Source organism: Penicillium waksmanii (assembly GCF_028829765.1).
Source record: "Penicillium waksmanii strain IBT 27052 chromosome Unknown utg000001l:1.0-4852451.0:1.0-4856178.0, whole genome shotgun sequence".
Lineage (NCBI taxonomy): Eukaryota > Fungi > Ascomycota > Eurotiomycetes > Eurotiales > Aspergillaceae > Penicillium > Penicillium waksmanii.
In genome coordinates, this window is record NW_026643248.1 from 4,569,267 (window position 1) to 4,583,554 (window position 14,288).

At 45.1% G+C, this 14,288-nt stretch overlaps 2 protein-coding genes across 2 annotated transcripts; one reads left to right on the forward strand and one right to left on the reverse strand.

Annotated features, from left to right (window-relative positions):
* Positions 1 to 6,922: 6,922 nt before the first annotated feature.
* Positions 6,923 to 7,156, forward strand: N7481_001579 (uncharacterized protein; the record flags this gene model as incomplete). The annotated part of the gene is made up of 1 exon (XM_057260798.1): positions 6,923 to 7,156. The coding sequence occupies one exon, from the start codon at positions 6,923 to 6,925 to the stop codon at positions 7,154 to 7,156; it is 234 nt and encodes a 77-aa protein (XP_057128630.1).
* Positions 7,157 to 7,540: 384 nt separating this feature from the next.
* N7481_001580 (uncharacterized protein) lies at positions 7,541 to 8,401 on the reverse strand (the record flags this gene model as incomplete). Its single annotated transcript, XM_057260799.1, has 1 exon — positions 7,541 to 8,401. The coding sequence occupies one exon, from the start codon at positions 8,399 to 8,401 to the stop codon at positions 7,541 to 7,543; it is 861 nt and encodes a 286-aa protein (XP_057128631.1).
* Between the last annotated feature and the right edge of the window lie 5,887 nt (positions 8,402 to 14,288).

Here is a 14,288-nt window from a genome sequence, read left to right on the forward strand (position 1 = left end):
ACTGGCGATATCATCGTGTCCCTCTGTGAGGCAGGTATCTGATGAGTCAATTCACTGTCAGGACTAGGAAGGACATCGCCTGAAGAGTCTTTTGAAGAGGGGGCTCCCTTTGTGCCTTTTTGACGAGGATTTCTTTTATAGCAAACAAAAGACCATATCGTAATAAAGATCAATAGAAAGCCTAAAGGAACACTAAGGCCAATTACGATTTTTTTTATTTTGTCCCGAGAAATTTCAGCAGCCTTTGGCGTCCGTGATCTTTCAGAGTCAGTCTCGGTGACATTGAACTGGGTCATCACAACGGAGGCACTTGAATATGTAGGCGACGGTCTTTGGACGAAGTTGTAGGAGACCGGCAAGGGGTCATCTGTGTATCTCTTTGATACTCCAAATAGAAGACCGCTGATGTTATTTCCATATGATTCACCCTGGGCAGTGAATGGCTGCAGCAGAAATTTGCAGCCTTGTTCTGCGTAACTTTTCCGAGTAGCTGTCCACACATAACTATGATTGTTGGCTGCTCGCTCTTTGATATATGCATGTCAGATAAGGGGTCGAAGAAAGCAGAGAAGGCAAATAATATAATCTCACCCTCTAAGAAACTTTGCTCATTTCCGCAGTTCTCCAAAAGTGAGATCACAGGGGCGGCAATGTCCCATGTGACATTCACTAGATCTGCCACTATAAATCGACTGTCGGATTTTGCCGGATATGTGAATTGACCTAGCATTTTGTATCTAGCTAGATGAAGGATGAACCATGATTGATTCTAGCAATTGGAAATACGCTCCATGTATTAATGCTCTCAAGCTTATTGAGATTCCATTCCAATGGTCGGGAATGTGAGGCATGTAACGGTCAAAGAATGTCTGTACATGCCGTAGCTACATCGGCGCTGGGACCGACTTAACCTCGCTCAGCTGCAGCCATGGCTTGACAGAGCTATCCTTCAGACTATGACCAAAAGCTTGATTCATTACTGATTAATGCTATTCTCGGAGAAGTCATGGTATCTCTCAGTGGTCGTCGATGCAGCACTTTTCTTTGTTGTCGTCGAATGCTGCGATCACCCAGTCGGCCTAGCACGGGACTAGATCATCCTTTTCGTAATACGGAAGGTTTCTAATCCAGTGACAGTTTACCTTTGGTCGGACAGGGTGAACCTGGAAGAGGTGAGAGCATGTTGGAACTCTACCATATGGCTACCCGAAGGGCATCAAGCCTTTGTGAATTGGGCCGGCTAAATGCGGCAGGCGAAGTGGCCGTGTCAATCACGTCTTCAGAAACAACAAAGACGCAAGCGCAGTGAGATTCAGTGGCTTGGCCCATCAGGTTGTTGAAGCTTGGTTGATTTCGAAGACGAGGGGGGGATATAGCTCTGTCAGGTCGAGTGTAAAATTGAAACTCACCCTATGACGAAAACTAATCATCAGGGGTCTTTGCTGAGGAACAGAGAGCCACGAACGGATAGTAATCGTACGGAGATTGAAATGCAGTACCGGGCTTTAGGAATGGGCAGGGGCAAAGCACTAGCGTGACTTACAAGACATTGAGCGACTCGCGATAGAAAGTTTGCCATCCTATATAGAGGGTCGTCAGCACATGATATCTGGCTTGGAATTGCTGCAGATTTTGTACTTACGTTGTCAGTTATTGTTGTCCGCTGCAGTGACTGTATAAAGGATGTCATCTATCTATAGTTAAACATCAGCAGGTAGCTTATGAAGGCAATTTGTAACTCACCGTGCTCGCAGCTTGGAAACTTTCCAGATCCTGATCCTCGAGGTTTGTTCAATGACTTCTCAGAGGAATAGCGGAGACGGGGCTGATATCGAGCATTTTCCATTTTAGCATGATTCTAAATGACTGGGCAGCTACACTCACTTGCTGTTGGAAAACTTTATTATCGAGAATAGTTAGCCTATTGCGACATAAGAGGTCAGTTCATTTCATTGCATGATTTGAAGGTCAATCCATACCAAGAGTAGCCGCGGAGAGGAATCACGTTCGATATTATTTCACCCAGAATCACAAATGAATGCTTGCGAACGACTGTTCTACTGGTGAGGGACCGGGTATTTATAGTAACCCAGCTAGGCATTCAGTCTGCGTCAATGGGATAATCATTGTGAATTGTGAGGGCTCAAGCTCAAACTACTCTTCAATGGGAATTGGCTCAACATTTCATCACTGGTTCAATGCAACTCTCAGAGGCATTGCATTTTGCGCCTGATGATCTGAAACACGAGAAACATTTCCCGGCTGTTCGCATCTTGTCAACAGTCTTGAGGATGCAGTAGAAAAGAATTGATGACAGTTATCAACATTCACCACCGGCAGTCCGCCCTTTATTGCGACGGGCAAGGTAATAAGATCATGTCATTCATTTCACTCACCGGCGACGAGCCCGTTAGTCCACGCAACAGCAAATCACCAAAGGCAGGCAGACCACAGGGTTATTCGTTGCCTACTCCTCATATCGGAAAAATTTCATCACACCTACATTATATGAAGTAGATACAAGCTATGGTAAGGCGCGGAACCGATTCGCACACCCTCATCTCACAACAGACTTTCTTGAACAGTCAGCCAGTTATTAGTCCGATTGCATTTCTGAAGACGAAATTTCCGCGGTCAGCCGCTTGTTTGCAAAGGAATTACCCACAAGTCTCCTGGGAACGAAGCGGATGCGGGTAGGTACTACTCGGAATATAGGCCAATTAGTGCCATCAATGCCCCAGAAGCTTACAAGTCGTTTTGACTATTTATTAATGATTGGGCTTGGCTCCCAGGAGTCTTTGGGTCGTAAATATTGATGCGATCATTGGATACGACTAGTAGAGCAGAGTAATAATGGGCCAATAGGTGCTATGATTAATCCAAATTATCCACAAAGGCTCCGTATAAATGATTTTCCGTATAAATGATTTGGTCCAAATTTGGTTATAAGCTCCTGGGAGCCTGAGCCTACCATTCCACCTACCGTAATCGGATAGCCCGCCAGAGCCATGAATGCCTACAAACGCATAAGGTCTGAGTGAAAAAATGGCTATATAATGTTTCACCCTGACTTTCGGGGCCTGTGGTCGCCAATACTAATGCTATCATTGGATTCTATGGATACCAATGACATAAGCCAAGAAATAATGGGCCAATCGGTCTCGTGAATGACTCGAATGCACTAACACCTTTTTTCTGCTACGTGGAGAAGACTGCTCGGATAAGCAATTTGACTCAATAAAAAAGATATCTGTTTTAGAGGTATAAATCGTGTTATTACTTCTGAAGGGAAATATGAGGCTTTGTATACAACTTGGAGCCAAGCTGATTGTAAATCAAATTGATTGTCTGTAGAGACATCTTGGAGCTAATTCCGACGCTGCAGCTTGCTTCCTGATCTGTACAGCCTCATCTCGTACAGCATCCTTGTTCTTCCGCTTGATCTTACTGTACAGTACCAATCTTCTTTTCCTACGCTTCTGGAGAATTTGTGGATTGACAGATAGCTTCAGCACAGGAGCTATAGAATTACTGCTGTGCTCGACCGTGACATTGTAATGATCAGAAGTTATAAACATCCCCTGTGTCAACCGAAGACAGAAACTGTAGCTAAACGGGCCGGCATTGTAGGATCGCAGCTCTCCACGGATTGTCTTTCACCGGGCCCCTTAATATACAATAATGTACAATCATTGTTTTGCGGTGTAGACCAAACCTACATGAAAAGCCACAACCGAGCTTTACAGCCATTTCACCCCCCTTCTCCACTTATAAATCCCTTTCATTGGAGTCAATGATATCATTGATTCATCATTGGCAATTTGAATTTCCTGATATTCCAGAATGACCTAATCTGGTTCAGCTAATTTACATAAAGCCATTCATTGCACTTTACGTGATATACTGGCTGTACATCGCCCGCATTGTACAGATTATGAGCTGGATCTAATCTTTGTCAGCTCTTCCCTAATTTAAGCTTAGATGGTGGCAAATACCTCAAGCGTAATCTCCCAGTTCCCTGAAACCGCGCCAAGGATAGCGGCTCCTAGTAAGATAAGACCCATGTTTGATAAATGGGTCAAAATAACATGCAGCTTCTTCCGACCCTGCGTGGCACCTTTTACTAACCATAGGCACCATGCCATTTCACTGAGATGATCCAAGAAAATTAAGAAGGGAGTGATGGAATGAATGTCATTGCGCATGAATGTCCCAATGAATGTAATTATTACCTTCAATGCCGTTGATGTCAAAGCATAGATCCTGAATAAGACACTCGTCGATCGATTTATGAATAAATTGTTGAGCTGCTGAAAACCGATGCGGAGAAACTAGGCCAGTATTAGCATTAGCATAGAACTGGCTTTTATTAAGCTAGAACAAACATTTTGCATAAAAGGAATTGTTGAAAGAATTCCATGAAGAATTTGAATCCATATCGATTTCTTCTCGCTCCAGAAAAGCCCTGCCAATACAGCGGACAGGAGAAAGGATAAGACGTATAGGGCCAAGTCCATCTTATGAAGTGGCCAATTATCTCCGAACACCCACAACAGAAGGGACCAGGCAATCAAGGCAAATAGAAGCATTGTGATCAGTAGCGTTTGGAGGGATAGTTCGGAAGTCATGACAAACGAAAACAAAATAGATGTGTCACGGTAAGAAGAGGGCGTCGATGGCGAGATAAAGATCATCAAAAAAAGCGACGCTTCATTGAACGCTAGGAGAGCTTTAAAGTATCCTAGGAGGAGGCGAATAATCATTCTTTGCCCGTAGAATATTTGCCTCACCATCAGATTTGAGCTTAGACAAGGCAATATTTACATCGAGCTCCTGGGAATCATGTTAAAAAATGTGACAGGGACTGGCATGCAGTATACACGATTCGTGCACGGTAAGGTCCCAGATAGCTCATCTCTGCTACTCTGAACAAGAGGAAGCTAATTTTCTTCTGTTTGCTCGCGCTAAGCCTTGCGTCTAAGATCAGCTTGTGGTTTCCTACTCTTTGTTGTTAACGCTCCGAAAATGAAATCCGCATCCACAGATACGTTAGCCCTTGACAGCTAGATTCCTAGGAACAGACCGCTTGCTCCGCGGAATAAATCACTTCTGAGGACAGCAGAGATCCATAATATTATTTGATGATCTCTGAATAAACCAGCAATCGGATTAGCCCAACCATGGGAGCTCACGTATACAAATATGTGAATGCAGATCAAAGATTCTCGAGATCAAAGCTGCTCGCAACAAAGTCTCGCTATATATACTGCCCTGCATGTCCTTGTGATGAATCAATCATCGCATGATAGCGCAACGAGCACCTCTTCTCGCACCGCGAAAATCGAGGTACCAAAAAAGCGAGATAATCTCATCCTTTTCGAAAACATGGCGCACCTCCCACCTGTCATTCGTGAGTCACCAACACACATAAAAGTAGAAGTACGACCAAATGCAGCTGACCCGGCTGATGATATCAGCCCTCCAGGGAGCATCTGGTCTAGTTGGTTCATTGCCATGCGACAAGTCTCTAGATGTCTCTTACCCCAACCAATGGGCACAAGCCGCCCTGTCCTTTGCTGTCATGCAAGGAAAACCGTCAAACGTCCGAAAGATACTTCGTCTACATGATATTGATATCAATGCTCGGAGCCCGAAAGCCCAAGCTCCAATTCTGATAGCGCTCGAATATCAAAATACGAGATCTTGAGGGTCCTTCTGAAAGATCCGCGACTCGATATCAACTTTCAAGATAACCGAGGATACACCGCACTTCATTTGGCTGTCATATACGATGAACCGGTTGCAGTACAAATTCTCTTGGATCACACGCAAATTGACGTCAACAATCTCGATTCCGCGGGGAATAGCGCACTCCTTCTAGCTTCCACGGCCTACGACGGCCTGGATCCCAAGAGAAACGAGATCATAGATCTTCTCGGAAAAGCGATTCTTACTAGCAAATATGCCTTATGGCTTAGGGTTTAGGGGTTAGAGGATCTCACATGTCCATAGATGTAAACATCTAGCTCCTGATGAATGACCAGTATAAGAAGGCTGTATGATCTCAATTTCCAAAATCTCAGACCTGCCCAGTGCTATCAGGCAGCCACGAATGGATTGAGAAGTGCTATCTTCATGATATCCCGATCCGAGGAACAGAAATTAATACCCGAAGGCCAAACGGTCAAGGACAGAGAACTTGATGCTTGCCCGAGCTTTGGACCAGACAGAAGCTGCACTACAGTCAGTATAGCCTAGGTCGTCATGAATCGCGAGAGAGCCCCCCCTAAAGCAAATGCGAAACTGTGTAGCATAGAATGGGAGTTTATGGGAAACAGGAGCTATGTCGTTCGGTGGCAGCCATCTTGGGATATGCATAGAAATGGGAGTGGGTGGGAACTGGAAATGGGGATACTGTAAGATGAGTGAAGTCGTGTGAATGCCATAATAAAAGCGTAACCTTGGGTGAATAGTCCTATGAGAGGTCCTCCCCTGGGAGAATGTTCGTGGTAAACCAGTCCCAGTATGGCCCATTGAAGAGCACAGACGGCATAAAAAGAGTGCGGTTCCGGTGCGCTGTAGTGTTTATGATTCTGGAACTCAAGACTGGTTCTGGAACTCGAGGTTGGTTCTGGAGGTCGGTTCTATATAAGGCGTGTGTCGATATTTATCACATATCTGATAATGAAGGTTTGACGTTCTTTGTCATCTCAACGCTCGTCAAGAGATGGGGTAATCTCCGCAATTGATCTCAAACCTACAACTCCTGAGATGGTTCAGAGTTTTAGTTAAGGGTGGTGAGGCCTGTTCAAGTTTAGCAACATCCAAAGTGAATAATAGATCGTAATTTTGTTCGTGACATTGAGACCAGAACTGGAGGGAAGTTCTCAGAATGAAGAATGTTCAAAATGGAGTGCACAAAATGATCGGTGTCGGCGCCGAGTTGTCACTCGCGCTGGAGATCGCTGCCAAGCTGAAGGCCGACAAGGGCATTACTGCTCGTGTGGTCAGTTTCCCCTCCCAGCGTCTGTTCCAGAAGCAGTCGCTCGAGTACAAGCGCGACACTCTGCGTCGTCACCGTGGCATTCCTGCTGTTGTTATTGAGCCTTCAGTCCGAACGGCTGGGAGCGCTATGCTGATGCTGGTTTCTATATGACACAGTTCGGTCAGTTTGCCTGGCAAGGCTGCATACAAGCATTTCGGTTACGAGGCGAAGCCCTTGGCGACTAAGGTGGCAGGCTACCTAGATCAACTCAAGGCTGACGAGCATCTTCGTAATGAGTTTGTTGAGCTGTGATAGATTTAATTTAGGTTGTTGGGAATGCATTAATGTATATAGACGGGTTGGAAAATTTGGAATGAATTGCAATGCCTTGACAGAATAACTTCTCGAAATATCCTCTTCGTTATAACAGTCTCTCTATCTGTACATAGGGCAAGCTACATCGGACATATGGCTTCATCACCATCACCATTATTGCTCTCTTCCGGCTTCAGCTTCTCTATTCTCAAGATAGACGAACGTAACTCCATGAACAAGTCAAGTTTGCGAACAGGTCAAATTGTTGAAAGGAGCCAGCAGTGGCGTCGGGTTGCCGTTGCCGTCGAGCAAATAAGAGGCACCCACGTTTGTATCACAATGTGTGACAATTTTGTTACCCGAGTTCCAAAAGATCTTTTCGATCCATTCGATCGGTTGTCCCCAGGCGAAGAGTTCGTTCATAAATTCTGTCGAATTGGCCCACGAGCTACTCGTCGGAGCGTCACAGTTCAGCTGCCTCGGTGCAATTTCGGTGATCCATAAAGGCTTGTCGTTGTACTTGTTGTGAAAGGTGTTGATAGCAGTTTTGGCGTCATCGATGGTGTGGTTATAGATATGGACGCTGTGTGCATAGAAACGGTCTCTGCATTTGCATTTTTCATAGAACTCAGGAAGCCAGTTACTCATTTGGAAGGCCGGCACTGGCGCGATGAACTTGGTATGCTTTGCAGTCGCGTTCAACAATGGTTCAATAAGTTCAGAAGCAGCTTGAGGAGTCAATTTCGTCTTTCCTGTTTTATAATCCCAGTCGGGCTCATTGAATGTGAGCAGAAATTCTGGCGGGTTTGCCCTGGTGACCATTTTAATGGCCTCCTGAACAGCATCTTTGTTGTCACCCAGCATGGGGATTTTCTTCTCATATTCATGCTCATTAAAAGTTATCCAATTCTTGGCGGCTGACATCTTGGAAAACCAAGAAAATAACTGAGAGTCGGGGTGCGATCCAGGCCCAACTTTATCGCCAGGCCCATTGAAAACAATATTGACAAGTCCCGCTGAGCACTTTGCTGCTACCCCTGGAGCAGTCAATATGCCATATATGGCTATCTGTAGGAGCGATGTTGGTGATGTTAATTTCATCTTGAAATTGTTGAATAATGATCTTTCTTGTCGTTTGGTTCTAGTTGATGAGCGGTTGTGAAGACAGGTGGTGGGTAGAGACGTCAGAGTTTATATAAAAACCAGCAAGAGTGAATCATCACCCAAAATAATCTCTGGTAGCCTTAAAGTATAACCTTTCTTCTGTCAGAGCCCGTCAGCTCCGTTGAAACGCTCATATCCATCCATCATAGGACACCATTTGTGTTTCCCGGGTCGCCTTAGGCCTACGAGGACCCAACGTTGCATTTCAGTTTAGATCAACGGTACTAATCACCATTCACCGCGGATGAAGGGCGGCATGAATACTCGAACCAGCCAATCCATGAATGGCCAGGTCAGGCGGAGGTCGGCTCGGGGATCAGCCCTCCATTGTGGAGATCGGCTCGGGGATCAGCCCCGCAACAGTGGAGATTTGTCATTGACGCTTCTACGCTGGAGATCATTCTGCCGCCGTCGGTAGTCTGATGAAACTTTTTAGAAGGAAACTTTATTCAATCCACGGCCAGTCTGGGTTTCTTGAAGTTTTCTCCATGCACTAGAGTAAAGCCAAAGTCAAGAGGACAAGGAAAGAGCGGGAATCAGACCTTCCATTCTCTATATTTTTTGTCCACTATTCTATTATAGAAACTATAAATTCGAATCGTTGATACATTCAGTACACTGTCCCTTTTTATCGCCATGATAATTCTGGGACATTTGGTACAGGAAAGAAGAGGCAATCGGTGAGGCTGATTCTGAATCCTGGTACAAGTCGCATTTACCAGGAGGGCGCCGTTTTCGGTAACCCCCCCTGTTGCGGTTTAGCGCCCGGCTCTCGCTGCCTCCCTCGGGCTTAGTGCGACCCTGATCAGGTATAGTTTCCCATGCTAGCCTCCAACTAGAGTCAAAATCTGCACTCAAGGTGTGCATTAAACCTTGCCTCTACCAGCTTCTGGTCTGCCCTTCCCATGAATATCAAGCTTATTTTGCTTTTGTATTGAATTCAGCTAGGCTTTTAATCAAATGCGAAGGACGATGCCTTTTCTCAAGCCATCGCTTCGGTCTGCGATTGGGTTGAGTTATGAATCAAGCTTGCAGGTTACCAGGGAACGGGCATAGAGCGGCTTGATTACTCAAACCAATAAATCGCAGAGCTGCCGATCAGGTATTCCCTGCAGGTCGTATCTCTTTGCCGGCCACAGGTTGGCCCCCTATCCCCTCGCGACGGTCTGTGCTTCTCTTGTGGTCTTTTCAGGCATTCTACTATGAACAGGGACTCTTTACGGGGGTGTATCTTTATCCTGTTTTGATAGAAGCAACGTCATTGCTTACGAAGGGATCACATGTGACTCGTCATGCTACACCCCTCCCCCCCACAATTTGTTGATTCAATTTTGAAGTGTGTCCATGAATATGTTAGACTAGGCAACAAATATGCTTGCTCCTTGGAGCTTTACTACGCCACGAGGGCTCTCGGCGTAGTTTCTGCTGAGGGCCTGCATTTGTTAGGTAAGGAAATAACCCCTAGAGAAAGGTCATTGAGTCTTACCAATCTGTCTTACTGTACCTCTGGGTCCTGTCTAGCTCTATTCATATTCCGATCCGAGCGATTAATACTGAGTGATGATCGTTGATCACCGAGCCGAAACAAGGCCCTTAATATAGCTTGGTAATTACACCCTATGTAGATCACACTAATTCTATGGGTCCACCAAGGAATGCTTTGTTCGGCCTCTTAGGCCTAGAGGCTATATCCTGCAGAACATTGACCACAATACGAGTGTTGGTGGCCCGGCAAACCACTGGTCAGGCGGTGTGACAAGGTAGAGCCCACCAGAAGAGTGGAGACAGTCTAGCAGGCAATCAAGGTGTTCAGAGTGGTTAAGTTGTGCCCTTTTTGTGGGCTGGAAACCTTTTCAAGGAAAGATCATCGAAGGATCATCTCCGACGCGAGGCTGGCTAATTAAGTTTCGCGCGTCCGGGGCGCCTTACCCGTCGTCGGTCGGAGATGATCAGTACGAGGCTACATTGCTTGTATCGCATATCGTGAAAACTTTGATTGTTTTTCGGTCTTTCTTTCTCTTTCCTTCTTCTTCTTCTTCTTCTTCTTCTGGTTCTTGATTTTCTATTGACGGGACATTCTCTCCAGCTAGCCTGGAATAACGCCGAGAATGTCGGCTCAAGGATCTGGCAAAGTATCCTGGAATTCCGATGTTTGGGTCTGTACCCCAAGCGCGCAGAGAACATTGCTCATTGTGCAGTCATTTTTTATGCTGCTGCTACTGGTGGGATTGCTCTTTGTGTTTGCCGGGATTTACTTCTTGAAGAAATCAAGAAGACATGCACTGAAGCCTATGCCTGTGGTAACCACACTGGCAGCTATGTTCTTCATGGCAGGGTAAGCTTCTTCGGGACCTCAGAGAATCCATAGAATATCCTGGTTAATTACTGTGTCTGAATACTAGATCCCAAGCCAGTACATTCGCGTATAATTCCGTCTCATTTCGAGCCCACTATGCCAAACAGACCTACAACATTGCGCACATAATTGGCGAATTCTGCTCTTTTGTTTCATATTGTTTGCTTTTCCACGTATTTTATGCAATTATCCATGTTTTTGCTGAGCGTGTCACAAAAATCAGCACCAAAAATTTGTCGACCTTTAAATATGTGCATTGGGGGGTCGTGAGTCTGTTCGTGTCAGTATGCATTGTTGACTGGGGCTACTATGTCGAAGCTATTGACTCCGGGGTGAAGGAGAAGTCGAGCTCTGCAAATCGGATGGATGTTTGGGAAAAGATCGATAGTGTACGTTGGGTCATATTCTGGGTAAGCGCTTGGGAGATTGCAGGTTGGGCTATCTTCCTGGGCCTCATGACATCGCGTGATTCATCCTACATAAATTTCAAGGTATGTGCCAAAGTTTTTGAAGGTTCTCGTATTGTATCAATAGCATTGATGGCAACAGTAGGCTATCAGATGTCGGCATTCTTTTTCGTTGCCGCGAGCGGCTGTTTCCTTGGCCTCAATTTTCTTTGGTTTATTTGGGATATTCTCGCCTTCCTTCAATCATCAGCCATCAATTTCAGTGAGAGCGTGACTGGACCTGGGAAAACTGCCCGACAAATTGTGGGATTCATCTTCTTCCAGGGCTTTTCTCTCGGGCTTCTGCTATGCTATTGGCGATTCCCGGTTGAAGAACACCAAAAGGAGGACCCTGAACTCGGTTCTGTCCGGATAGACTGCACGGGACAAGTGCTTGCAGAGATAGAGAGAAGCCAAAGGACTTCACGCTTTGTTGAGCAACGGACAATGGAGAGACCTGTAGAAGCAGACTCGACGCCTTGCCTGAAAGATCGGAGCACCGAGGCGGGTTCCTCTGAGCTCTTGGCAGAGTCGAATTTGAATGAATGTGGGAAAGAAAGGCTTTTCGAAGCCGATAGCTCAAAGCCTATATTTGAAGCTGACTCGATGCGTGTATCAAAGAAACAATGATGCTGTTTCTAAGTGCTTTTAATTTTACATTTTGGTTAATCTACTGCCATCATGCTCGAGAATGCGACATGCTTCACCGATTTGCATAATGACCTGGAATATGTCCACCTGGGCAGATGGACATGTCAAATTAATCTAATTTATTGATGAATGAGCTTCATGAGTTTCCAAAACCCATGGACCTGAGATAGGTAAAGATTAAGAATAGTTGACTCCATTGATTTTTATTCACTATTATGACTATTCTCTTATCGTAATAAAACTAAACCCATCCCAAAAATGAACGGATAAAAAATCTTGAGCTTGAATCATTTTTGTTGAGACGAAAGTAAGTTACATTGCGTTAAGTTCCCTAGTTAGTGGAAGGTGAGACTCCTCATCTTATCTATGTCTCTCGATGATCCCAACCGTAGGCTCGACCACCGTAATACTCGGCATCGAATGCGAATTCTGAATATTGGTAACGAATACGAATATATTCGTTATTCCTACAGATCCCTAGAAACACCTCTATCTGGAGAGTTGTCAGGATATCTAGAAATTGCGATATGTGAGATTTGTGGCTAGGGTCTGTAACTAGTTTCCCACCTCTTGGCTTGGGGTCTGCCCATTGAGCTGACTAAATGGGTGGATCCTTCAATCGTCCCACGCCTGACACCATGACAGATAAACAGCACGTACCTCCTAGCCGCCACTGCATGGCATCAAAAGATTTATTGTAGCTGCCGCAGAGAAATTGCCGCTAAACTTATGTCTTCTTGCATGCGCATCTGCCCTTATTGCGGACACCTCTTCTCGAACGCCAGCCGGCTTTGAGTACACCTTCGGCGGGATAAGTATCGACGAAGAAACATTTTTTCAAGCCTCGCCATGCAGGTGCAGTTTGTATCAGGTACCGCAAGATTTGAGCTCTCATGTAGAGTATTTGTAAAAGAACGCAGGTCACCACTGTGTATCCCCGCTGTGGTGGATGCAATCGGGGTGACTGAAGTTTCGATTCCTCAGTCCCTAGCGAGGCCCCAAAATAACTCGCCATTGCTGCCTCTTAAGCCAATTAGTCCTTTCCAAGAAAACTTGGAATCAATGCTTCCGAATATTTTGCAAGAATTCGGTTCCAGCACGGGAATAAAATCGATATAAGAGCCATGTGATTTAGAACCCATGACAGAGAGGACCCGATCGCTCCGGCATTCATCAACATCATCCTTATCACATTGTATTGACTCATTCAAGTGCTGAAGGGTCGAGCACCGCTCATTCGTAAATTATCCATGAAAAAGATACAGGACGGCCGATTGTCACGACTCGAGGTACATTTGTGTTGGCCTTCCGTCGAACACAATGGGACCCATTTTTAACACGCTTGTGTCGTCGTGAAATACAAACCCAGCCTGCTTTGAATATTCAATGAGGCTCAATTGGATTTACGCGTTGATAGATCCGAAGGAATTTGAAATAGAGCTTGACATGTCTTTCGATACACCATGCGATCCCATCGACCACATGCTACAACAAATGAGAGGAAGGTCTTGGTTGGTTGAGGCGAAGTTAGCTATCAAGCTTGAGAAGTCCAACAGAGTGGAGGCTTCCATCTTGGTGGGTGTTTCTCAGGTACGCCCCACTTCTATTCATAAACCAATTACTCATCAGTAAGATGCGTTTCAAGATGGGTGCCATGCTCTTCACGTGGGCTATACTATGTATGTCAAAATATCTCATCAAATCAATCTCCATTCATCTAAAACTTAAACAATGTGTGCATCCGCTACATGTGGATCCGTAGGATGTGTCATTCACATGGTATTGCTGCGATGTTGGAAAGAATTACGGAATGCCCAAACTGGTATTATATAGACTCGGCATCTGAAAAAACCTTGTACATCTGGATTGACGGATATGGTAAATGACGGTCGGAGAGCATGGTGCTGGCGTACGAACCGTCAATAACAATTAATGTGAGCATGGATTTTCCAATCTTTTCATATAATCAAGCTATTTTATCTGAACTCACCTGTACCTTGCAATATTTGATGTCTCAATAGGTAGGTATATTGGAGAAAAGCCCATTAACAAGGCATATACTGTATCTGAAGACAGGTTCTACTGTGTACAGGGCCGCTCGAAATCACCTTCACCTTCTTTTATTTGCTGAACTCAAATCTGAAACACGCTATTCCTACTTTGATTTAGCCTGTTAAATATCATGTAATATATTGTAAATCTTCAAAACCCGGTTGCTGCGGTTGTAACTTTCCTGAAATTTCAATACGATTGTTTCCAATTTATCTCTAGGTTGTGTCTATTATAAGTGCTCCTTCCAAAGAGCCAAGCTAGTGTGGCATAGTATAGTTGCGCGTTTATTATGGTCGGTATATAGCTCCTCCAGCTGAAG